Consider the following 24,021-nt stretch of genomic DNA (forward strand, 5'->3'; position numbering starts at 1 on the left):
TCGTTCAGCAGTTTAATGGGATTAATGCTTCTTGCCCCTGTGTTGCTGCTGTATACTCACAAACACTCCCCCGATCCAGGTCTGATAGTGTCGCTTGACAGAGCCTGTTTCATATGAAGTGTGCATACAAATATGACAAGCATACACATAATATTAGATTTTTCTGTTTCTTAAAAGCCGAACAAAGGCAGACTAATAACATTGACAAACAAATATGCACTCTAGCCTGAATGTGCAAAAATAAATAAAGAAAGAAAAATAATAAAACGAATTTATTTTGAAACCCAGGAAGTGGACACATAAAAACCCTGTAGCTTTAAGAAAAGGGGGCGTGTCGTAACTGGGTCTGTCCTTTAATTTGAATATACAGTAGGAGTTAGCCGAGGCTGTACTCGGGTTGTTTCGGGTGTTTTTCGTCTTGTGAGGCAATTAAAACGGGACGCGCTGATTCACAGCAGTTGGTGATGTTTTTCGCCCGGACTCACCTCTAACACCTTCATGATACAAGTCAGCTAAGAGGCCGTTTTCTCCGCTGCATGCTCATTCACTCTCTCACACAAACACACACACACAGGAGACGCTGCACCGCTCGCCACCGACAACATGGACTTGCACATATTGGACCACAGGCTCCGGGTCACCAGCATATCCAAGAGCGGGCTTGTGCATTTTACACATCCGCTCATCAAGCTCATATTCCTCCGGAACCGGACACGGTAAGAAGAGTTTGAGTTTCAATGTGTGTGTGTGTGTGTGTGTGTGTTTTCGGTGTGGATCATTTTGGTAATCCAGTACGGATATTTGAGTTAACCTGAAGCTCTCATTCATCGTCAGTGGGCTGTTTGCCCGTACATGCTCTGCTCTGCCTCCGCCAATAGCACACTGTAACGCAATGTATGCAACTTTTTTGTTGTGACAGTAGTTTGTATTAATGTTAATCACCCACAGTGTCATAACCTGCGATTAGGAATGAGACAATATGCAACTCCTTTAGCACTATTTTTCCTCACCATAACAATTGCAATTCATTAGCTACTTGCAATGTATGTAAATATCTCCTCAAAACTATATAAATACAGTGATTATACTTTACCTTACATTATAGAATATGCAATGTGCATTTTTTTTTTTTTTATGAAGTGTGGTCTTATTGATAGGGGAGGTTTAGTATCATTGTTTGTTTTTTGATACCAATATCACAATCTTGAATATCAAAATCAGTCACTTAGGTCGTCGGTCTTTGAAACAAGGTCACTGTTCATGAGACTATAGCCATTTCAAAACTATGATGATCCAACTGCACATTAGACATTTGCGGCCTGGTCACCTAACGGTACAGTGATGGCGGACATCTCTCTTTGGGGTTTTTTTTACAACACATTTAGGATTACAGATCATATCAGATTTCCCTTTTTTTTGTTTTGCTCATATTGCTCTAGCATTTTTGGCCATCTACGGGTTGATACTGATACTGTGAACTACATTGGTTCATCCCTAATAATTCACACCGATTTCACTGAGCATGCCTTTGAGTGGGTTATAATTCCTTTGAAGACACTCACTTTCACTAATAACATGGCTGCCAGCAGGGACGGAAGGAGAAACAGGTTTTAAAAGGACTATCACTTAATAGGTCTACAATATTTAAAAAAAATGTTTGCCACTTTTTCTCACCAGCCTTCTCTGTCTGCAGACTGAGGATTGTAAACCGCTCTCCTCCTGCTCAAAAGTCCATAAAGAAAATCAGCGATTTTACATCACGCCTGACAGGAGTTGTTTATCCACTGCTGCCTTGTTAAAATCCTTTGTTCGGATTTGCCGAAGTGACATAAACTTTTCAAACTGGGGCAGCAGTAGTCCAGCAGCTCCTGTGACTAATGATTTTTCTCCATGGAGTTTGGTGGCTCATGGAAAGTCAATGTTTATAATGTGTCATGAAAACCACACTTAAAAAAATCTGCACCATCACTTTAAAAAAGATAAGTATTGGTCATAAGCTGGAATAATTGGAAAGATGCAGACTCCCCCTTGAGGAACTGTAAAATAAATCACTAGGTCTGTGTGCTAGCAAGCTGAACATTTTTCAGTTCACAAGAAATATCATTGGGATCACAATTATCCTGTTAAAGGAAATTCACTGCTTTTCACAGTTATTTGCAATAAAATTATAAATTGCCCCAATCCCATTGGGAATAAGTTGATCTTACAGTGGAGATATGATTGTATATATTTTTTTTCATTAAACTTTAAAGTGCATGCACTGATCAAAAAGCAAAGCAATGTTCCTCTCCTGTATTTTGGTGGGGTTTTGTTTCTGCAGCACAGACTTGACAATTTGCAAGTTGTTTGGATCTCATGCAGTCATTAGTACCAGTTTTCACTTAATCCCTGGATATTCTGCCTTTGTTGTGTAATTGTTTACTTCTCTGGCTGCTCCACATGTGCGTGGTTAGGAGGTGAGTTTAACATCTGTCTTCCATGATATAAGCAGGGCAGGCTGCTGTGGTGCAGCCGCAGCTACCTCTGTCATGTCAGAGTCACAAAGGAGGTGTGAGCAAATGTTGGGGGGGAATTTTGCAGTCCTCAAGGATGTGCTTATGGTAAACAGGATTAACCCATGCCTGCCAGAACGGGCTCATGATCCTGGAAAAAACATATGACAAAGAAATCAAATTTGTTCATGCTTAAATATCTCGGGGTGGCTATGTTTACATGGAAACTAAATAATCAGATTTTGACATTCTAAGTACGTCATTATTCCCATTATGATCTCACAGAACTTCACGTTCCTGATGAAATGTTATGAGGGCAGAGTCTGATAATGACACGTCTACATTATGTCCATTGCTGTGAAAACAGCAACAGGACGTTATAATCTGATTAAAACATACCGTACCCGGCTGCAAAATGTGACTCGTATCCGAGTAGAGTCTGTCTTGATATTGGTGATTTTGAATATTATTTTTGTTTTTTTCATTCATGCTAATGTTATTAGAAAATGCTGTTTACATTGCAGTAACTATGTTTAGATGGACAGCAATAATCTGGCGATTGACCTTATTCTGACAAAAACAGTGAAATTATGATGTTTTGCATTGGTTGCTAATGGAATTTACTGTCTTCTGTACTTCAGCACTTGTCTACATTACATGAAATGTTGTGAATACACCAGTAGGATACAATCTGATTTAGACAGATACAACGTAAGGAGACTAAGATAATATTATGCCAATCAGATTACTACTATTTTGAGCATAGCCTTATTCGATTACTGTTTACTTGGCAGTGTCTTTTTCATACTATTGTTTTAAAAATCATCATTTGGTAGTGTTTTGGGAGCACTGAAATGGGAAACGGCGACATTTTTGGAAAACAGGTCAGAGGGTAGTGTATACAACAAATACACCACTGGGAAAATGATGATATCATAGTCCCACCACCTTTGAATTCATTGTTGCTCTCTTTGTTGTTGTCGTCTTTCTCTTCTTGTGTTTGAGACTGTTTGGTCCGGTTTATGATGATTTTTGTTTTCTTTACGTAATCTTCCTGCCTTGGTTTGTTCCGTCTCTGCCTATGTGATTTTATACATTGTAATGTATGCTCATTTGAATTTTTTTTTTTTGTGTGGATGCTTTGAGTGCATGCTCAGTGTCTCCTTCTCTGTTTTTGCTGTATTTCTGCACCTAGAATAGAAGTTGTATTTTTGTAAAAATGTTGTCACTGGTGAGCACGTAACGAAGATATCAGGGGAAACTGAGGTTGGGAAGCACAATTTTTCAAAAAATACTACCCCTTTTAGTAATACAAAGCTAAATGAAAAAAAAATTTTAAATGATGATGACAATTAATGATAATTGCTGCCAGGTGTTTCAAAGGCATTGCTCTGCTTGAACTTGCTCTTAAAGTCTTTAAATAAGTGGGCGAGCCACAGAGTGAAGCAGTAGCATACGTGCTTCCTTAAATCAGCAGGCTTGTCTGTTTTGTTGTTGCGTATGCTTCAAAGGTACAGTATGTCATCACTACGGTGTGTGGGGCTTTGTCTCGTTTTTCCTGTTCTTTTTTCTGAAGCAAGAATGTATGAGGGTGATGCGACAGTGGACTGGTGCTGGAGAAGAATAAGTTCAAAAACAAGCCTGATTTTCTTTTGCCATCTCCCTCTCGCTGGCCCCTGCCATTCATTAGGGAACTACTTTCCTCCCAAACTGTTTTTGAAAACAGCCGTGAGCAGAGTTTTAAGAAGGTTTTCTGCTCTGGCAGGCAGGGCTTTGTTGAAGACATATTAGAAATAAGAAACTGTATTTGATGAGGCCCAGTGTTTCTACTATGAGCTGCTCTGTTGAAGAGAAAAGTAGAGATGACTTGACAATTTTTCCATATCACAACCTACTAGTATCGCTGTCAGTCTAATGTCTATAAGTCTATAATTCCGGCCGTAATGGGGAAGAAATATTGAACTCATTAGCACTGTTGCCTTATAGCAAGAAGACCTGGGATTGCGACCTGGTCTGGCTGAGGGCCTTTCTCTGTGAAGTTTGCATGTTCTCACCATGTGAGTGTGGGATTACTCCAGGGTTCTCCGGTTTCCTCCCGCAGTCCAAAAACATTCAGAGGTTAATCGGACACTCTAAATAGTCCGTATGTGTGAAAGTGAATGGTCTATCTGTCTGTATGTCGGCCCTGAGATAGACTGTGGGTCACTGGAGCCAATCCCAGCTGACACAGGGCAAAAGACAGGATACATTCAGGACAGTTTACCAGTCCATCACAGGGCCCACACGCAGACGGACAACCATTCACTCTCACATTCACAAACTCTGCACCGAAAGGCGCTTGGATGAACTGTGTGTTCTCTCTAGAGAAAACTCAAACATGTGCTAATAAATTTAGATCATACGTGATATTATGAGGGTTTTTTTTGTAGTGGGGTAGGCAGTAGGAAAGAGCTGTTTTACACTGAGGCATCAGCATTGTAAAAGATGTGAATGAATCCTTCCACAAAGGGCAAATAAAGGCTGTGGATCAGGGAATTGAAAGCAGTTTGTTGACTTTATAGGCACTGTAATAATTAAAACAGAGAATCAGCAGAATGAATCAGTTCAGCTGTATAGTGGATGCACAGTCCTCCTTTCTTCTTACCAGCAGTGGCTCAATAACACGAGCTTGAGTTGAAACAATGCCTCAGCTGAGCCAGAAACCCAGTTTTCCACTTGTTTGCTTCAGGGACCTGTCAAGTTTGAGGCCGGTCTCATCTGATACACTAAGCTGCCCCTCCTCCCCATCTCTCTCCCAGCCTCTGATAACAAGAAAAAACCTTCCTCATTGTTCTAAAAAAAAGTATAACCCATGAAAATGTAATCATCGGGTTTGGAGGAAGATGTGAAGGTTACACACGGCTCAGTCAGCCTGTGACGATGGAGCTGAGATTGCTGTCTTTATTACACACTTCAGAATCTCTTATCATATTTTCTCAGCTGGAGCATCAGTTGCAAACACCACAGACAGCCATCACTCCCTCACCACCACCACCCATCATTTTGTTCAGTTGGATCAAAGTCCCCCACTTCCCCACTCAGCCGCTCCCTGGCTACCTGTTGCTTCCTCATCTCGTCTTTGGTTGTTTTCATACTCCTCCTTATGTTCTTTCATGCTTCAATAGAAGGGAGCTTGTTTCTTGTGCTCAGTACAACACCCATTTGTCACATGTAGACTACGTGCCACTGTGAGAGTGCTGTACAAACATCTCGGCTACACAGTTAATCGTTGAGTTCATGCGTCTGCATTTTCCCACAGTCTAAAATTAACCAACTGCACAATCAAATTATTTAATACAACAATATCTTGTACATATCAAGTCTAACCTGACCCCTGAATACGATGTTTCCCTTTGTCCTCCACTGCTCTGTTTTTTTCTATTATAATGTGAAAACAAGACTATTTTGTCTAACCTCTGACAGAAGAAATCTAACATTGCATTTCTGCAACAACAGATATCAAGTTGTACCCTGGTTTGGATTTCATAAGAAGCCAGTGGGTTGAACTGATAGGACAGAATGCACTGATTGTAATGCACAAACCGCCTGTTCCGCCATTCCGAATCTATTGCATTACACTTGGCTTGGCTGTTATAAGATTGAGGATACGTACTTTCTCCTGCAAACATGATTTAGTGATTTTGGTACTGTGAGGTCTTTTAGTATGACATTGGTTTTAAAGTTCATCCATTAGGATTTCAAAAAGGTCTAAAAAAATATATTAAACTTAATTTGAACTTGTTGAAATTTTGGTTCCATGTAATACTGATCTTTTTTGTAGAAACACTTTTTTTTACGGTAAATAGATGTATATTATTTTTGTTTTAACAGTAAGCAGTTCTCTGTCTAGCAAGTTCAACTTAAAAAAATAAAAATCCTGAATCCATATCTGCATTTCTTCCTTGGGATAATGCCATAATATCCCTGACAATTTCATCAATATTCATCCTTCATTTTAATTTTTTTTTATGTTATGCTCACAGACAGATGGACAAATGCAGCCATAATTCAAGGTCAAGATAACTTAATTTATACACAAAGGTAGATTTGGTTAACAATGAAGTGAGTTAGCTTCCTCCGCACACACATACCACACTTATGAAAGCAAGATCAAAATAGTTTCAGATGGACAAATGCTGGGTTTTGTTGATCACACTGATGGCTGCAGAAACAAAGCTATCCTTGTATCACTTGGTTTTGCAGGCTGGCAATTTGTATCTGTGGCATGATGGGACGATAGATAACCTCTTTGATTAAGTAATATAACAGGTAATAAAGTATATAACAATGAAGAAGCAATATTATGCTAAATAACTTTCTAATAATCCTTCAACTCACAGTTGGATTTCCCTGTTGCTTGACAGCACATGACCACTTAAAGGAGCTGTATGTAAGAACATATAGAATAAATGTCATAAAATTATTACAGTTTATCATCTGAGATAAAGGAAAACGTGCTAATTTGAAACTGGCTTCACTGATAAAAGTGGTTAAATCTGGTTTATTCACAATTTAAAAAGGGGTACAAATGAAGCTCCTTGTAGAACTGTCCTCTAAAACACACCATGGCCTAAAGCTCCACATTTCCACTTTTGGGATACTTGCGACACTACCGAGCTAGGAAGGGTGAACATGAAATATTCGGGGAGGAGGGGGTGGTATTTTAACACAATGGACCAAGTGTGCTTGCCAGCACACTGGACATTGGTATTACAGTGTGAAATTAGTATCTCTCTTTTTGTCTCTCTGTCTCGCTCTGTGATGTAATTGTCTCATCTCATGGCAGGGATTAGTTTTTGCTGAGTCGTGTGTTTAGCAGTCTAACTCAGGCCTCTACTGTAATAACCTCAGCGGACTGATAAGCAGACAAATAGGATGGTGTAGCTCATTCTCCAGTGAGGCATTTTACAAAAACAGGAATATGCAGCAGTTCCTCTTTAAGAATTCAGAGGAAACATGGAGAGATCATCCATTAAAATATTACTTGTAGCTCAGTGCTTCCTTTCAGTTGGTTTGAGCCATGGGGCCAACCAATATTGTTTTTTCTATGGCCAATGCCAGTCTTTTGAAATGAGCACAGCCAGTGCCTAGTGTAGATGATGCCGATTTCTTGGGGCAAATATGTGCAGCCATTTTTTTTTTTTACTCCCATCTGATGAAATATAACAACATTCAAAAATAACAAATGATACACAACATTAATTGTCTGTGTGTCTGATTGGATCTTATGGATCAGTTTAAAAATATTTTAGCTTTTGGTTTTAAATTATAGTTATGGTCTGTTAGTCTCTGTGGAACTGGAATTCCCATTATGAAGATGGGTGGTTTCATTTGAAGTGCATTTTGCAGATGACATGGTCTTGCTGGAATCATGGAACAGTGACCTCCACTGGGGTGGTTTGTAGCATATCGCGGACCCTGGTATACTCTTGCATCAGAGTCCTGTAGTATCTCACTTCACCATCGGGTGGCGGTACAAGTTAAAAGGAAGCCAAAGGAGAGAGAACGATGCTTGTTCGAGCGGCTCACAATGGAAAGGCCCGTCGAGCAGGGGAGTCGGGGTGTCTGCTGGTTCAAAGGTCACCAAGTCGAGGCTCGGATGACTATCCTTGGCGACTACTTCTGTTGCCAAAATGTTTTTTTCTGCTTGGTGAGCGGGGCTTAATACTGCGTATGTGCTTTGATGACGCAATTTGTGTCATGCACACGGTGTGCGTCGGGTCTGCGCGTGCTGTTCCGGGGCCTTTAGTCCATAGCCATGGTTCTCAGCTATGGTTCTCCCTGGGGAGGTGTTTCAGATGTGTCCATCTGGGAGGAGACCCCTGGGCAAGCAGGCTCTCTTCTGAGACTGTTGGACCTGGATTAGCAGAAGAAGATGATGATATTTGGTGTAACTTTAAAGAGTCATTAGTGTTTGTAGCAGTTTCAAGTTTATTATTGGTCTCTGTTGAGTGACGCAATAGATATCAGGTATAGGTAAAGATATCTCTTTGTTTCTTTGGATTCAGATTCTCCTGTGCCATAAATAAAGTAAATAATAAATAAAGTCATTTTTTTAAAACCTCATAATATTGATAAATGGAATAGCAAGTGTAGATGGTGTAATTTTTCTATTTAAAATTTTAATGACATACAAAAATTAGTTTATTTAGCTTTAAACTGCACATGAAAGACAAAAGATATGGATAAAAAACTTGATTGAGTCGCATGAGGATCAGTCATCTCTGTCTACAAAGAGATATTCCGTCCTTTTGAGTGTGGAACAAGAATAATTTCTCTCATTTCATTCAGAATATTCCAAATATATTGGCTTCAAAGAGTCATGTAATCCAACAACATTTCACTGCCCAGTCTATTCCTCCACCTTAACTGAACCTCATGGGCCCATCATCTTTTTTTTTTACTTCTTCCTCTCCCCTGCTGCTCTTTTTCAACATTTCACAAAGGCAACATTCAAAGAAACAGAACACTGTAGCCTGACCAAGCAACACCCACTGAAAGCAAATGCATTTGGCACCAAGCCTGATGAGAACACAACAAACCCGTTGGAGAAAGTAAATTGTAATCAAAGGTTTTTTTATTTTGTAGAGCAATTTTAAGTGGTTTTTGCACAAACAGTAAGGTTGCAAATTGTTGCACATTTAGTTAACCGATTGTTGAATGAATAAACTGTTGGTCAATCATTATAAGAGAAACACTTTTCTTATTCAAAATGTGTATATTGGCTGAGTCTAATAACATTTGCGGTTAGTCAGTTTATGTTGTTTGTTTGCTTTCCACCAGTCATTGTGTTTTACACCCAGAGGAGTTTGTCACATTCAAAGTTTTGTTCTTCTCCTTCCATGCTGTTATACTATGTATTTATAAAGCAGACCCACAGGCAGTAGCATTATCGCTGTAGTTGTAGCTTTCCTCTGTCCAAGTTGTGGCTCTAAGGCCTGGCAAAAGGTCAGCTCAGAGGCCACTTTATCTCACATCACATTTGCTACCATGCAGTTTGACTACTTAATCTTCTGCTAACTTCACTGGTGCTTTGGTTGATGTGTGCACTCACTCATTTTCACGAGGAGTTTATGGTCTCAGCCGCTAGTTTGGGCTTTGCACATGATGTCATTTTTCTAAATGATGTTCCACTTTGAAGGAAAGAGTACCTTACATGTTGGTGGACGCCAGTGCGACTGACAGCTGGTATCGTCCAATAGGAGCTTTGTTGCCGGCTTAATGTCAACATAATGCTGGCTAATTGTTGTTCTGGAGGCATGTGTGGGTTTTCTCCTGGTACTGCAGTACCAAAAATGAATCCATTATTAACCGATTGCTAAATTGATGATGATCAGACAGCTACATAGAAACTTGCATGTTATCATACCTACAGATACAGTATATGTGGTTTGTCCTTTGACAAAAACTGTGATGTTCACCTACCACTAAGCTTGAGCTTTTTGCTAACTGAGTGACAGCGAAGCCTGAATCCTGTGCACATTTTGAATAAATAGTAACTATTTATGGTGAAGACCTGTCCCTTCTTTTGTTGTCTGCCATTGAACACCTCTCTCCATCTGTGCTCCCTCTCCTCTCCTGTTTCAGATGCAAGTTTTTCAGCCTGACAGAGACGCCAGAGAACTACACAGTAGTCCTTGATGAGGAGGGATTCAAAGGTAAAACACCCTGGTTGCGGGGACTTCTTTGGACCCACATTGTACACTGAATGCAATACTAATCTATGCAGTATAGCAGGGGTGTCAAACTCAAATGACCTGGGGGCCAATGAGCATCTAGTCTGGTCAAGCGGGGGCCGACATAGAGGAAAAAAGGTGGAAAAAACAACTATTTATAGCCAGATATTCATTATGATATTAGACAGAATTGCAAAGTAAAAGTGCTTGTTTTGCTATAAAATGATTCACAATGAAAACATATTTATGATGCACAAAAACGGAGAATTAAATTGAAAATTTAGCAAATAATGACAAGGATAATTGTGATTAAAACAGCTTAAATATACATACCAGTTTGACACATGTGCAGTATAGCATTGGGTAGCAAAAATGTTTGGATAAAAATGCTTTGGCTATTTGTTTCTCTGTTTCTAACTTTTATATTTTTCAGGAGTTTATAATGTTTATGAAGACGCTTACATTGCAAAAAATATTTTAATTTATGCTTATTTTTCACATGAAAAAATAGGAACAAATAAAAACAAACACATTTCATCAGTTTCATCAGTGCAGCTGTAACAATAGTGAATCCAGTTGTGCAGTTTCTCACCACTGAAAATAATTCTTACCTTGAGTTGGACATGAAGCAAATTTAAATACTGTATTCATGAAAACGTGGGAAAAAAAGCCTCTGCACGAGCTCACAAGACTTGTTTTTTTCCCTTGTACAGCTTTTTTTTTTTTCCTTCACTTACATTTTATGATTGTCAACAACCATCCTGCCACATGAGGGGTGGAAGGGAAGGAAGGAAGTAACAATGGAGTGGTAAAACAACAGAGTTCTGACCATGTTTTAAATGTGTAGCAGTTGTTGGAGGAGACACTCCTAGTAGAACCTGTAAATTATAAAAACAAAGAAAAAAAACAGAAGACACAATTAATACCAAACATATTGAACTACAATCAATTGCAAGATTCAGTGTTTTTCTGCACTCTTTTCTTTCAAGTAAAATCTGGCAAATAAATGCCAGTCAGCCAATTAGAACAATATACATTTGGCTCTATTTTTAGACATCACTTTGGTCATTTGGCCTGTGTCTAAGTCAAAAAGATAATAGATCCATTAGTAAGAATTTCTTGTTTTGCCTCTAGAATGCACCCTCTCCATCTGTCTGCACTCAATATACTGTAGCTTTCTTTGTGTATGTTTTTATCCCATGCTCTCATGATGTAGTTGTTAAAGGCATATATTTATATATATTATATAAAGGCTCCGTTTCTGTTTCTCTCTTTGTCCTCTTCACTCCCCTTGTAGCCAAGCACCTATTTTAGGATGTGAAAGCTGGTGTAGCAAAGCCACGAGGGGCCATCTGTGACAAATTACGCCAACCAAAACAGTGGCCCATTGAAGGGGAGTAAAGAAATGGAGAATAGAGTATTTACTGCAGGAAATAGGCATCAATCAGTGATGCGTTTTAGCTGGATGGTACTGGAACCTGCATGTTCTCCCTGTGGGATTTCTCCGGCTTCCTCAGATTCCTCCCACAGTCCAAAAACATGGGAATTAGGCAAATTGGACACTCTAAATTGACCATAGGTGTTGTGTGCGTCACATCCAATGTCCATGTCAAATGTGATATTAAAAATACTTGTGTTTGAAATATGGGAAGACATTCCCGACACATAAATTAAGTAATGTGTACATTATTTTTATTTGGGGGGAGAGGGAATACTAAAGGTTGCAAATTCCTATTCTCCTTCCATTTTGTTAAACTTCATTTATCGACCCCTGTTTCCCAGCCACATCTGAGGGATAACCAGCGTTTCAACTCTTTTTTCATTACCTGCTTAAAAGCCACTCAACTGAGCACATTAATGATTTGGTATTAACCACACAAACATCTGGTGTACTGTAGGTCTGAGGAGCTAAGTTGTTACTCATATTCTGTCACCAGATGGTTTAAATAGTGGAGTCGTTTTAGGTCTCAGTGGTAAAGGAAGACACAGGAGATAAGGGAGAGAGGAAGTGTGATCATTATACTGAGCAGAAAACAACCGGAAACACCGACACCTTTTATTAAATACATGTTGCCCGCATCACTGTTTTTTTGGGCTGTTCATTTTAAAGTAGAGAATACTGAAATGTTAGCTCTGGTTGTTTTTGTTAATAGAACTTAATTGTCAGTTTTGCACCTGGAGAATGAGATATTCCTCCATGAGAATATGTTTTTTTGTATTAGTCTGGCAGTTTTCACTATTGTTTTTAAGTAGTGTTTCAGTAGTGTACAAATATGCGGGCAGGGAGATATGAAGAGACAGAAAGGCATAGTGTTTTAAACTTTGTGAACAATTCACGCTCCATAAAAGCTGGATCCCGAATTTCCATTCCATGTTCCAGTTAAATGTCCTTATATTTAAAACACCATACCTCCTAGTTTATAATACACATGTTAAGCATAATAAAAATGCTGTTTTTTTTAGACTAGCACTTCTGCAAATTATTATTTTATTCATTAATTTATTTATTGACTTTTTTATTTAACATTTACATAACATTTGCACAAATCCATTCCCACTCAGAGCTTCAGTCCTCCGAGCACCTCCAGGTTGAAGGCTCCATCTGGCTGCCACTCAATGTCGTCTCCAACGGTAACGCCTCCAGCAGCTCACAGGCCGTTGGTGTGACCAAGATTGCCAAGTCGGTCATAGCTCCTCTGGCCCAGCAGCACGTCTCGGTCTTCATGCTCTCCACATATCAGACCGACTTTATCCTGGTGAGTCCTGTTTTTTTGACTGATGACATCTTTGCCGTTGCACATTTAAGTGACATTCAGTGACATTTACTTGAACTCTGTAAATGTATAAAAAAAAACACTCATCTTGCAAAGAAGCCTTTTACCTACTGAGCCCCTCGGCATTTTGTCCACCTGCTAGTTTTGTAGTTAACAAAATAATCCCCAACTGAGCTGAAGTCACTAAAAATGTTGGTTGATGTGTTACACGTGAAAGTGTTCATTTGGCAAAAACAGACATTTGTGTCAGCAGGGATGTTAATGGACAACATGCTGGTGGAGCTCAAGTTTTCCCTTTCAGCTGCAGTAGGCAAGATCACTAAGAGAAATAGTTGATTGCTGAGTCTCATATCCAAGTTTCTCTTTGTAGTATCCTACTGATTCTCTTAAAGTCTCTTTTTACTTTTAATGAAGGTCCAGTTTGTGACATTTAGAAGGGTTTATTTTTGGACATTGAGTATACCACCCATAAGTATGTTTGTATTAGTGTGTAGTATAAGTATAATTGTTTTTTGTAGCCTTAGAATAAGCCTTTTATATCTACTTTAGGCCACCATTTTGCTCCTTCATGTTTCTACAGCAGTCCAACAAATCAGTGTGTGCATGTTTTGTGCTGTGAAGGCCACCATAGTTCCCTGCTGTGCTTTGGAAAATCTGAGCAGAGGAGTCCTGTGTTTGTTACAATCTGCAGTTTTACCACTAGATGTCACCCGTTCTTACACGTTGGACTTTTAAATTCAGCAGGTGATGCCACTGCTGACCTTTCCACCAAAGTCGCACGTTCTCTATGTACAGCTGCTTTTTGTTACTTCACCCCACGGAGTGAGAGTGAAGTATGTTTTTTTGTGCCTCTGTGTGTGTGTGTCTGTCTGTGTTTCTGCACTTGCTCTTGCCAATATGACCAACAGAGGCCGACAGAGGCTTGTTGCATGAATGGGGTGAAGTCTGCCATCTCTGATTGCCTTGTTGAACAAGAAATAGGAGCATCCTGTCTCTCCAAACTGCCCTCTGACTGGTTAGAGTCTCCTAAATCAAGACAAAAACAGAATGTAGAGGAGTTGCTAATCAATAACCACAAAAGATGTTGCCTACCCCAGCTTTAATGTGAGGCTGCATTGACGTGTACGAACCTGGTGTGGCAGATTTTGACTCTAAAACATCTTCCTGTTGATGTTAATGCATGTAGGTGAGAGAGAAAGACCTGTCTATCGTCGTCAGCACTCTGGAGGAGGAGTTCAACATCTACAAGGAGTCAGGAGGAGAGTCTGTGCCTGTGCACTGCCAGGATGTTTCCAGCTCTCTCCAGAAGAACGGCAAAGAAGGTAGGACTCGGTGTACTATAAGTGAAGATGCTTTAGCGCCACCCTCAGGTTGTTTGAGCAAAGTGGGAATAGGGTTACTCATCACAGAGGAAGTCCTCTGAATACAGGTTTAATCATAGGAGTATGTCAAGTAAGAACCCCCCTAAAGGCTCAAATATTTGCATTTGTGTATTATTAAAGCGCTCAGTGTATAATACTAATATCAGTTTTAGATGTTGGAATCATATTCAAGAAATGGTGACAGTAATTTTTGTAAACTGGAACTGACAAATGTGGGAATAATAAGTAAACTTTTGTGATTCTAATTTGATCATGAGGTAGCATTGCATTTAACAGTAATAGTGTCTTCACATCAAAATCCAATTCTACATCCACTGCACGAACAAATTAATTCCATTAAAGCGCCAAGTTGCCTCATTAATTTAAGTTCTCGCCAAATCCACGCTGGATTAAAACCCATCAAACACTAAACTAACTGTAAAATAAGCAGCAGGATTCTTTCATTCACCTCATCAAGCTTAGGACATGAACAATGAGTCAATTTCAAAAGGACCATTGCAGTTCAGTCCAGGCTACTAAGAACAGTAGTTCTCCACATGGTTATTATTTTCCTCCTTGGCACAGTTTCGTGCCTTGCAGGGTTATTTCAAGCCCGCATTGTTCAATAATGATCTGGATGAAAAGCCCCTCAGGAACAGTGAGAAAGGGCTAATGGGGCAAGCAGACCATTTGCATGTCAAATTGCATACAGTATGTCCCAAGAGGTGGAAACAGTTCTGTATCGTGTCATTAGAGGAAAGACTGAGAGTTATTGTACACGTGTAAACATTACAACCAGTGTATAGCTGAAACAAATGTGTGACAAAATGTCCTTGTACATTAATTATTGTCTTGACCTATACACATCTTATTTTACAGACTGAAGATATCATACAGTATCATTTAAAATGTTTTTTCAAATGAAAACGAGAATAAATATGTAAAAATTACACTTCCTGATATCGCAAATCATAGGAGGAGGATCCCTCCTACCTTCCCTGCATTTGTTAGTACATTGCATTAGATCCTAGTAAGTCACGACAGGCAGTTTGACAGGTCACAAAAACACAGGCGCAAATAATGAAATGAATGAATGCTGAGTTCTATTTACCTTCCCCAGTTTCAGGCTCCATGCTGTTTCACTGCCACAGTGTCCTGACGACCATAACATTACCAGAGACATTGTTAGTGTTATCAATGACACTTCCTCTTTTCTGCTAAAACGTGTTGGTGCCTTTGCAGCAAGAAGACCTGGGTTCGCGACCCGGTCGGAACAAGGGCCTTTCTGCATGGAGGTTGCACGTTCTCATAGAGTTTGTGTGTGTGTGTAGGTTTCTGTCTTCCTCCCACAGTCCAAAAACATGCAATATGAAGATTGGATAAATTGGAAACTCTAAATTGACCATAGTGTGAGAGTGAATGGTTGTTTGTGTCCATGTGGCCCTGCAATGGACTGGCAAACTGTCCAGGGTGGACCCCGCTTATCGCCCTATGTCAGCTGAAATTGGCACAGTTCCCCCCGTGACCCTCATGTGCAGGATAAAGCGGTATGAGATGGATGGATGTGCATCTTCAACATAAACAAAACTGGAGCCTGCTCCAAAATCTAATCCACTCACTGAAAAGAGAATAAAACATTTTTAATTACACTTGTTTCTAATGTAATGTATTAATGTAATTAAAAACGTTTAAATCTATACAAAAGTCTGTTACATTCAAACATTGTCAGACGAGTTCACGTGAATCTAGTTGCTCTGTGTTTCTCAGTATAGCTGTGTTTAGATCTTGTGTTCCCCACGACATTCCTGCACTGCACAAAGGAAGTGATTTGTTTTGTATGTCAAGACAGAAAGAGGCAACAGCAACATAACACTGGTTAAGCAAGATGGCTAGAAACGGTCCCTCAGTCAGGTCTGATAGTATTGCTTGACGGAGCTTGTTTTCAGATGAAGGACTTACAAGGCATACAAGCAACTGTGTGTAACATATTGTAGCAACAAGACAAATGAAATAGCGTATGTCCTGTTGGAACCTGTTCATGGTCTCCTGTGGTGCTGAACAAAGCCATGTTTGCCTTCAACCAACATCACACTATATGTTATTTTAGAATGAAACAATGCCAACAGGGCTGGACTCTTTGAAATACACTATCTCGCCACATTATCTACAGGAAGTTTTCATCAGTGTGTTACAGTACATGCTGTACACATGCACACACACAGTGTTATAAGAAAAACATACACGATATGGACAAAAATATCCGGACTCCTGCTCATTACACAGAACAGCTTCCACACTTCTTGGAAGACGTTTCTCAAGATTATGGAGTGTTTATATGGGAATTTGTGCCCATTCATTCTGTAGAGCATTTATGAGGTCGGCCACCAATGTTGGAAGAGAAGTTGTGGCTCGCAATCTCTGTTCCAGGACTGAAGGAGTAGATTGAAACTGTGTGGAAACTGCCGTATTTTCCAGACTGTATGTCGCACCAGAGTATTAGTCGCATCTGTCAAAAAATACGTCATGAAGAGTTTAAATTCTGCAGTATAGCTTTTTCTTTTTGGTGGCATTTTATCTGTGTTTTCTGTATTTGATGACATAGCGTTGTTTTTGATTTATAAGCCATTTCTAAATCTAGCCAGTTTTGTTGGCTTGGAAGCAACTTAAGCAACAAATGCAACACAACTTTGTGTTTTGGTGTAAATCCACTTTCATATGATAGCACACAGCTGAATTTACTATAGTTTTCAGCTCCTGACACTCAAAATACCAGAGATGCAGGACCCCCATGATCTTAAAGGATATAAATCATTATACAATTAATATTTTTATATGTAATTGATGTATGTAATCATCACGAGACTCTTCCCAGCAGGTCACAACCCTAGTTTGGGAACCAGTAGTATACAGTACATACATGTTATACAAAAAAATGAGAATTTGTCAGTGAATATGAGGCTCTGCAGCTGGACTAAAGTTCCTCTTGTGAATCAGTAACTTTATTCTGAAAAATGCAGTTTTAAGGCCTATGTACCTTAATACTAACTACCTCTGCTACTTCTGTTCGACCAGTAATGTCTTTGTTTTTGCAGCCATTCAGCCTACAGTTCACCCGGTGCTAATCCCCCAGAACCAGTTCTGTGTCATGTCCCTGGACCCGGACACGCTGCCGTCCATCGCCACCACACTCATTGACGTGCTCTTCTATTCCAGCAGGTAATAAATAAGCCTGTAGTACCTGTGTTGAACCCAAGGTGGCAGCAAAAGATGCAAAGTAGACTTGGCCTCACTCGTTTGATGTTACAGATTAATGATGGCAGATATTTTCACATCACTTTGAACATGTTTTAGGAGATATAAACCACATTATCCAGGCAATATATACATATCCCTGTGATATTTATGTAATAAAACGTTTTACTGATTATAATACATTGACTTATGAAATGTAATATTTTTATTGGACATATTTTAGAGCAGACAAAAAAGAAAAACTAAACGTTATCCACACCATCAAATGACATTCATGCATATGAATCTTCTTATCCATAACACATACGGATTATGATATACAATGTATATTCATTATGTAATCGAAAATGCTGTAAAAGCATCATGATACAGTTTGGGGATTTTAATAATAAATATATACAGTATATATAGATACCAGGGAAGCACTGTATATTCTTGTATTTTCCTCTGTCTATGCTATCTATATAATGTAAACAACTGTATTGTATGATTGTAATGTGGATGGCTTGAGTCTGTTATAAATGAATGGCCTGCTGAATGTGCTTCCTCCTCCACCACAGTCCCAAGGAGGACACACCGTCATCTCCGAGCCAGGATATGGATTGTATTAAGTTCTTCTCCTTCTCCCTCATTGATGGCTACATCTCACTGGTGATGGACACGGAGGCTCAGAGACAGTGAGGAGTCTTCATTTGTGCTACCCTTTCATTAAAGTAGTAGTTTGTGCCTCTTGTCAGATGCAGCTCAACCTCACTCCTGATGTTGGTCGACAACTGTTTTCAAACCAGTGCCTCATGACACTTAACTGCCTGCTTTCACTGGCCATTTGGCCACAGTGCAGCTTTATAAAACAGCATGTGCATGTTGTGTGTACTGTGTTGCTTTGTTGAAATTGGTCTTTTTGCTCTAGGTTTCCCGCTGACCTCCTCTTCACCAGCTCCTCTGGGGAACTTTGGAGGATGGTTCGTATTGGGGGACAACCGCTAGGCTTTGGTAAGGCCGCTTTTCTTCAAATTCCTTAACACCTGTTAAGTTCTCTACTCTACGTTCACTAAAGAGCATGTCAGTGCACTTCATGGTCTCTCAGTGCCTTTAGAGGATTGTAACTGATTGTCTCCATTATCGTAACTAACTTAGTGAAAGTGGATGAGTTTAAATACCTGGGGTCAACCATACAAAGCAATGGACAGTGCAAGAGAAGTGAAGAAGAGGGTGCAGGCAGGGTGGAGTGGGAGGAGACGAGTGTCAGGGGTGATGTGTGACAGAAGGATAGCAGCAAAAGTGAAAGGGAAGGCCTACAAGACAGTTTTAAGAGAAGAGGAAGACCACAGAGAAGGTTTGTGGATGTTGTGATACAGTTGGTATAACAGAAGAGGACACGGGATAGGACAAGATGGAGGCAGACGTAGCAAACCTTAAAGGGAAAAAAAAGGGCTTAACAAAAAATGTATTAATCTGTACTACCTAATCAATCGCCACCAATGTTGACAATTTTTTGATTAATCGTTCTGTTTTTTAGTTTGTTTTTACCTTTAATTATTTAACATGAATCACTTACTTGAGAAAATAATGGCACAGAGTAAGTTAGAATCACAGTGATCAATATTTGTACATTAATACATTTATTATTTATTTTGAAATTAATAATTCACAATTTCATTTTATCTTAATATAAGGGATTGGGTAGTTCTAGTTCTGTTGATGCAACCTTTTACAGTATACTATTAATTCCCATACACATGCTGTTTAGCAGGCGATTGTTGTTATCATGTGGCCTGATTTCTCAGTGTTAACTGTGAATAATCTCAGTGAATAATAATTTCTTGATATTTTGTAGATGAATGCGGTATAGTTGCCCAGATATCGCAGCCCCTCGCTGACGGTGACATTTCTGCTTATTACATAAGCACCTTCAGCTTCGACCATGCTCTGGTAAGTCTTCCACAACGTCATGTCATTATTGAAGCCACAGAGGGGTTTTAGGTCAAAACTTCAAACTTAATACGTGAATGTCTCAAAAATGCCATTACACTTAGCTCAGGTATTTTAAGACCTAAGGTTGGGCTCTGTTTCCTACTGTGGGAGATGAGCACAGATAAAGACCAGACATTATATCACCATAAAAAAATTCCTCTGACGTTTATGCAGGAATGTGAGATGATGGTATACTGAGTTTTAAAAAAAAAACAATCCAATAAAGAAAGTGTTTTTAAAAACCTTGTAATGCAGATATGCAATGTTGCAAAAGTATTAACCAAATTTTTTTTTTTTTTTTTAACAGTGTTATCACATTGTCTTGTATTGTTTTATCATTCATCAACGTGCTATGTTGATTTGGGTGGGTTGTTTTCTATTTTCTGTTACATTTAAAAAGAACATTGTATCTGAGTCATAACTTGTCTCTGAATGAATCAGACATTTTCCTCTTAAATCAGTCGGATGTTTATTTTTTTTGGGGGGGTTGCATTTTTTTATAATTATTATTATGCAATCAATTATAAATTAAGCTGTGAGTAATACAATAACTACATTCTAGCTATAGACCATTGAACAAGTCCTACTGATATTGGGCTAGAGTCAGTCTATTACAGGGCCATCATAAGGAGGCAAACAGCCGTTCATATTTAGTTTTAGAGTCTCTTGTCTATCTAACCTCAGTCTTTGGACGGACGATGGATAAGCAGAGGAAAACCCTCATGCACACAACATGCCATATCCACATAGAAAGGAAGTCCAACTGGGATTCAAACAGACTAACCATTTTGCTGAGATTGCAGACATTTGTAAAAAAAGTCTGACCTCATCAAGAATTGAACCGGCAAATTTCTTGCTGTGAAGCCAATTGTAAAGAAAACAATGGTATAATTAAGGGTAACATGTTATCAAACAAAACAATATCATATAAACCAATCATAGACAACATGAGAACCTATCGAGGCAGTTGCTACTATTGAAATAAGATACAAATAACTAAATAGATGAGTAAATATTTAACACGTAAGGGTGGACTTGATAGTACATGTTGGAGGCGTCTACTGAAATGCTTCTCATTCACAGCGTCAAACGCTGCTGAACTTTGCTCACAAAGTGCATTTACCCCAAACACCACGTGGCTTAAACGGAGCTCTCGGACAAAATGTGCCGTCCATGTTTTTTGCTCCATAGTTGGCCATGATGGACACTGAAGGCAACATCTTCATGCGAGTGTAGTGTATGACACCGGGGAGGAAACTGTACCTGTATGGAGGTGTGGGTTTTAGTTGACCAGAGTGGGAGGAGTCTTTAGTTTTATGTTTGGACTCTGGAGAGACAGTGGGATCTACCACTGATGAGGTTTAAAAAGGTGAATTTTATATGCGTTCTCAATGAATTACAGCATGTTTTTTTTAAAGATATGTACTTGCATCGCACTTTCCTAGCCTTGATGACCTCTCAAAGCAGCTTTACATTAGTTGTGCCATTCACTCACACATTCAACACACACTGCCAGCACGGCCACCAGGAGCAACTTGGGGTTAAGGGGCCGTCACGGAGACTGCGTTATAGGGGACCTGAAACGGTGTTTTTTGAAAATGCCACACAGAGTGAAAAAAGACGGCGAATACACTACTTTAGGAATATGATAACACCATATTCTCAGCTCTCTCTTGCGCTGTCATTCATTGTCTTTTGTCTGGAGATTGTTTGACAGTTTTACCAGCTACTGTCAATGAAGGGTAACTAAAGATTTCACTAGAACACGTCTTGTCTTTAGAGATTTCACACACAGGGATGAAAAAAAAATTGTTGGATTGTAAAATAAGGAGAGGAGAAAACTATTTTTACGCGAATAAACAAAAGACAAAGACAAAGGTCGTTTGAATTTTTGGGTGTTCCACATGCAGTCAAGTGTTCTCAGCCTCCTGCTGTTTGCTCTATTCCACTATGTGTCATTGAGCCTGACCCAACCACAGTATGTCTAATGTGTAGAAAGTCATTACACTCACTTCTCCAGTGCTACGTCAATATCTATTATTACTGTGAACCTGAGTGGGACTGTTGTTAACCACTGACTTGTCTGATAATGGAAAAGTCCATTTACTCACTCACTCACTAACTTACTAACCACTTCCTCCTATGGTCAATTTAGAGTGTCCAGTTTGCATGATCCTCAAATCTGCTTTTTTTGGACTGTGGGAGGAAACCGGAGAAAACCCACACACACACAGGGAGAACATGCAAACTCCAGAGAAGTCACAATGAAAAATAAACAAGATTTTAAAGCTAGTGTCTCTGGATCGTTGGTGGTCATGTAACATGCTCCCCCAACTGTTGTCAAGCACAGCATACATCCTCCATCTTCACTTTTAATGAATTCAACTGAGCTGGCATAGAAACGAGTTGCCTGACATAATTGCCTGGTATACCTGTCTACAGATTTGAACAGCGTGGCTTCCTGCCCGTTTTGATTTCAGCTGTTGTGTGATGGGATTGCGTGACATCAGCACGGCAAAAGAGTTTGTGGCGCGAAAGGAGGACATTATGAAATGTCCTTCGTGTCATCTCTGTAACAGAAGTAGCTGAGGACATTTCCTGTCACAGAACAGAATGACGCTTCGTGTGTATGGGGTGATGGGACGGCAGTGTGTGTGGCTCAGTTTAATCTTCGACAAAATTCGAGGGAAAGTCCTGATGCAAGTGCATTTCATTTTCAAACTAATAAACATGGGAGCCACGGAACACAAAGTTACCACATCGCTGGCGTCTGCCTTTATCAGTACGTTCAATTGTGTTGTGTTATTTTTGGTCTTTGAAATGTGATCTTTCAACACCTTTTCCAAAAAAAACTGAATACATATGAAAAAAAACATATGAAACACATTGATATTGAGCCCCTATAAGTGCTGCTTTCATTCTGTTATTTCAGGACACAGGTTTCACAGAAAAACAATGACTCAATTAACCGTACAATGGAAATGCATTGCTCACACACTAGCAGTGGCTCCTGCTGCTTCATTCTAAATTTACTCCCCAGCAACCTGTGTCATTACTATGTGTTGGGCAACAGCATTTCTAACTATTGTGTTCCTGTTGTTGTTATTATTATTATTATTATTATTATCCACATATTTTCGTCATTATTTCCTCCTACATGTTCAGATTTCAGCAACTCCTGGTTCACAACATTCTTGCTGTGCCACTGATCCCACAGCTCCACTGCAGATTGTCGTTCATTTCGTTCCTCTTCTCCCCCCCATTGATCAAACATTTATAAAATGTGGAACGGTGATGAGACACAAAACAACTGCTGTTGCATTTAAAAAAAGAACAAAACTAATACTGCTTTGACTTTTCTTGCGCTAGGTCCCCGAGGAGGATATAGTGAGTGTGACCGACATGCTGCAGCATCAAAGGAAAGAACCAGCCACCACCTGATTTCCACCCTGTCCCACTCCAGTTCCGCTGGAAACGGGGTGGCAGACCAGCAGGACGGGAGGGCTAACTCTGTGCCTAGGCTATAGCACTGCTTCACCAGCAGTATTAACCTCTTTGAACCTACAAACACCAGAAGAACTTCGTCTGTGGGGCCTTCTGTCTAACCATTCAAAGGCAGGAGGCTGACAAGCTCACACATGAGCATCACAATCCACAGACACGCACTTGCACGTTCAAACTCACAAGCACAAAGTCAGGTTTATGAACTTATATATATATATATAACAGACTAATTTTCCATCTAATAGCAGAACTGATTGGATCGGAGGTTGAATTTTGGTATTAACAAAATGATAGACTCGCATACATTTCACCATTGCTGTCAACAAATTAGTCTTCCAGTGATGTTCATAACAGATTTTCTTTTTTGGTTTCTTGTAAATCAAAGGCCGGATGAAGCAAGCAGGATTCAGATGCCTGGTGATTGTGTGTTATCTTAAATCATGCAAGTCAAAAGTGATCCTTCTTATTTCTCACTCACGGAGGTTTGTGAAGATTGTGCAGCTAGTTCTAAAATATTAAAACTACTACAAAGCGAATCAAACAGGTCAGTATTTTTTTGTGGGTTTTTTTTTTAAGAGGTCATTTCTTAAGCATTAAGCAAGGTCAATGACATGTCTTATGTTCTTTGTTATTTGCACAGTCAATTTTAGTTACTTAGATGTTTTCTTTGGTACAATTACATTTTGTACACTTTGAAGTAAAAAAAAAAAGTATTCTGTAAACATTTTTTTTTGCGCTGCTTCGTTCAATAAAGAATATTGAAAGTATAGGTGTTGAATTATTGGCCTTTTTATTTCTCAAGGCATACAAGCAGGGACATGGCAGGACGTGTAATAGTGAGCAACAGAAAATGAATCATCCATTCATCTTCTACCCCGCTGACATAGGGCGAAAGGCGGGGTACACCCTGGCCAGGTCACCAGTCCATCACAGGGCCACATGGAGCCAA

The 24,021-nt window shown here is 39.5% G+C and overlaps 1 protein-coding gene across 1 annotated transcript; it reads left to right on the top strand.

Moving 5' to 3' along the window:
• The first annotated feature begins 287 nt into the window (after positions 1–287).
• On the top strand, positions 288–23,965 carry castor1 (cytosolic arginine sensor for mTORC1 subunit 1). The gene is made up of 9 exons (XM_044026413.1): positions 288–716; positions 10,119–10,189; positions 12,770–12,963; positions 14,168–14,303; positions 17,435–17,558; positions 18,155–18,271; positions 18,505–18,587; positions 19,432–19,526; positions 22,938–23,965. Exons 1-9 carry the CDS (start codon positions 604–606, stop codon positions 23,007–23,009), a joined length of 1,005 nt encoding a protein of 334 aa, XP_043882348.1. The 5' UTR covers positions 288–603; the 3' UTR covers positions 23,010–23,965.
• The last annotated feature ends 56 nt before the right edge of the window (positions 23,966–24,021 follow it).

The sequence above is a fragment of the Solea senegalensis genome, linkage group LG5 (genome assembly GCF_019176455.1).
Source record: "Solea senegalensis isolate Sse05_10M linkage group LG5, IFAPA_SoseM_1, whole genome shotgun sequence".
Taxonomy (NCBI): Eukaryota; Metazoa; Chordata; class Actinopteri; order Pleuronectiformes; family Soleidae; genus Solea; species Solea senegalensis.

Coding starts and splice junctions, on each gene's coding strand:
- castor1 (XM_044026413.1), top strand. CDS start 604: ATGGACTTGCACATATTGGACCACAGGCTCCGGGTCACCAGCATATCC. Junction 10,190..12,769: donor TGATGAGGAGGGATTCAAAG/GTAAAACACCCT, acceptor ATTCCCACTCAG/AGCTTCAGTCCTCCGAGCAC. Junction 14,304..17,434: donor CCAGAAGAACGGCAAAGAAG/GTAGGACTCGGT, acceptor TTGTTTTTGCAG/CCATTCAGCCTACAGTTCAC.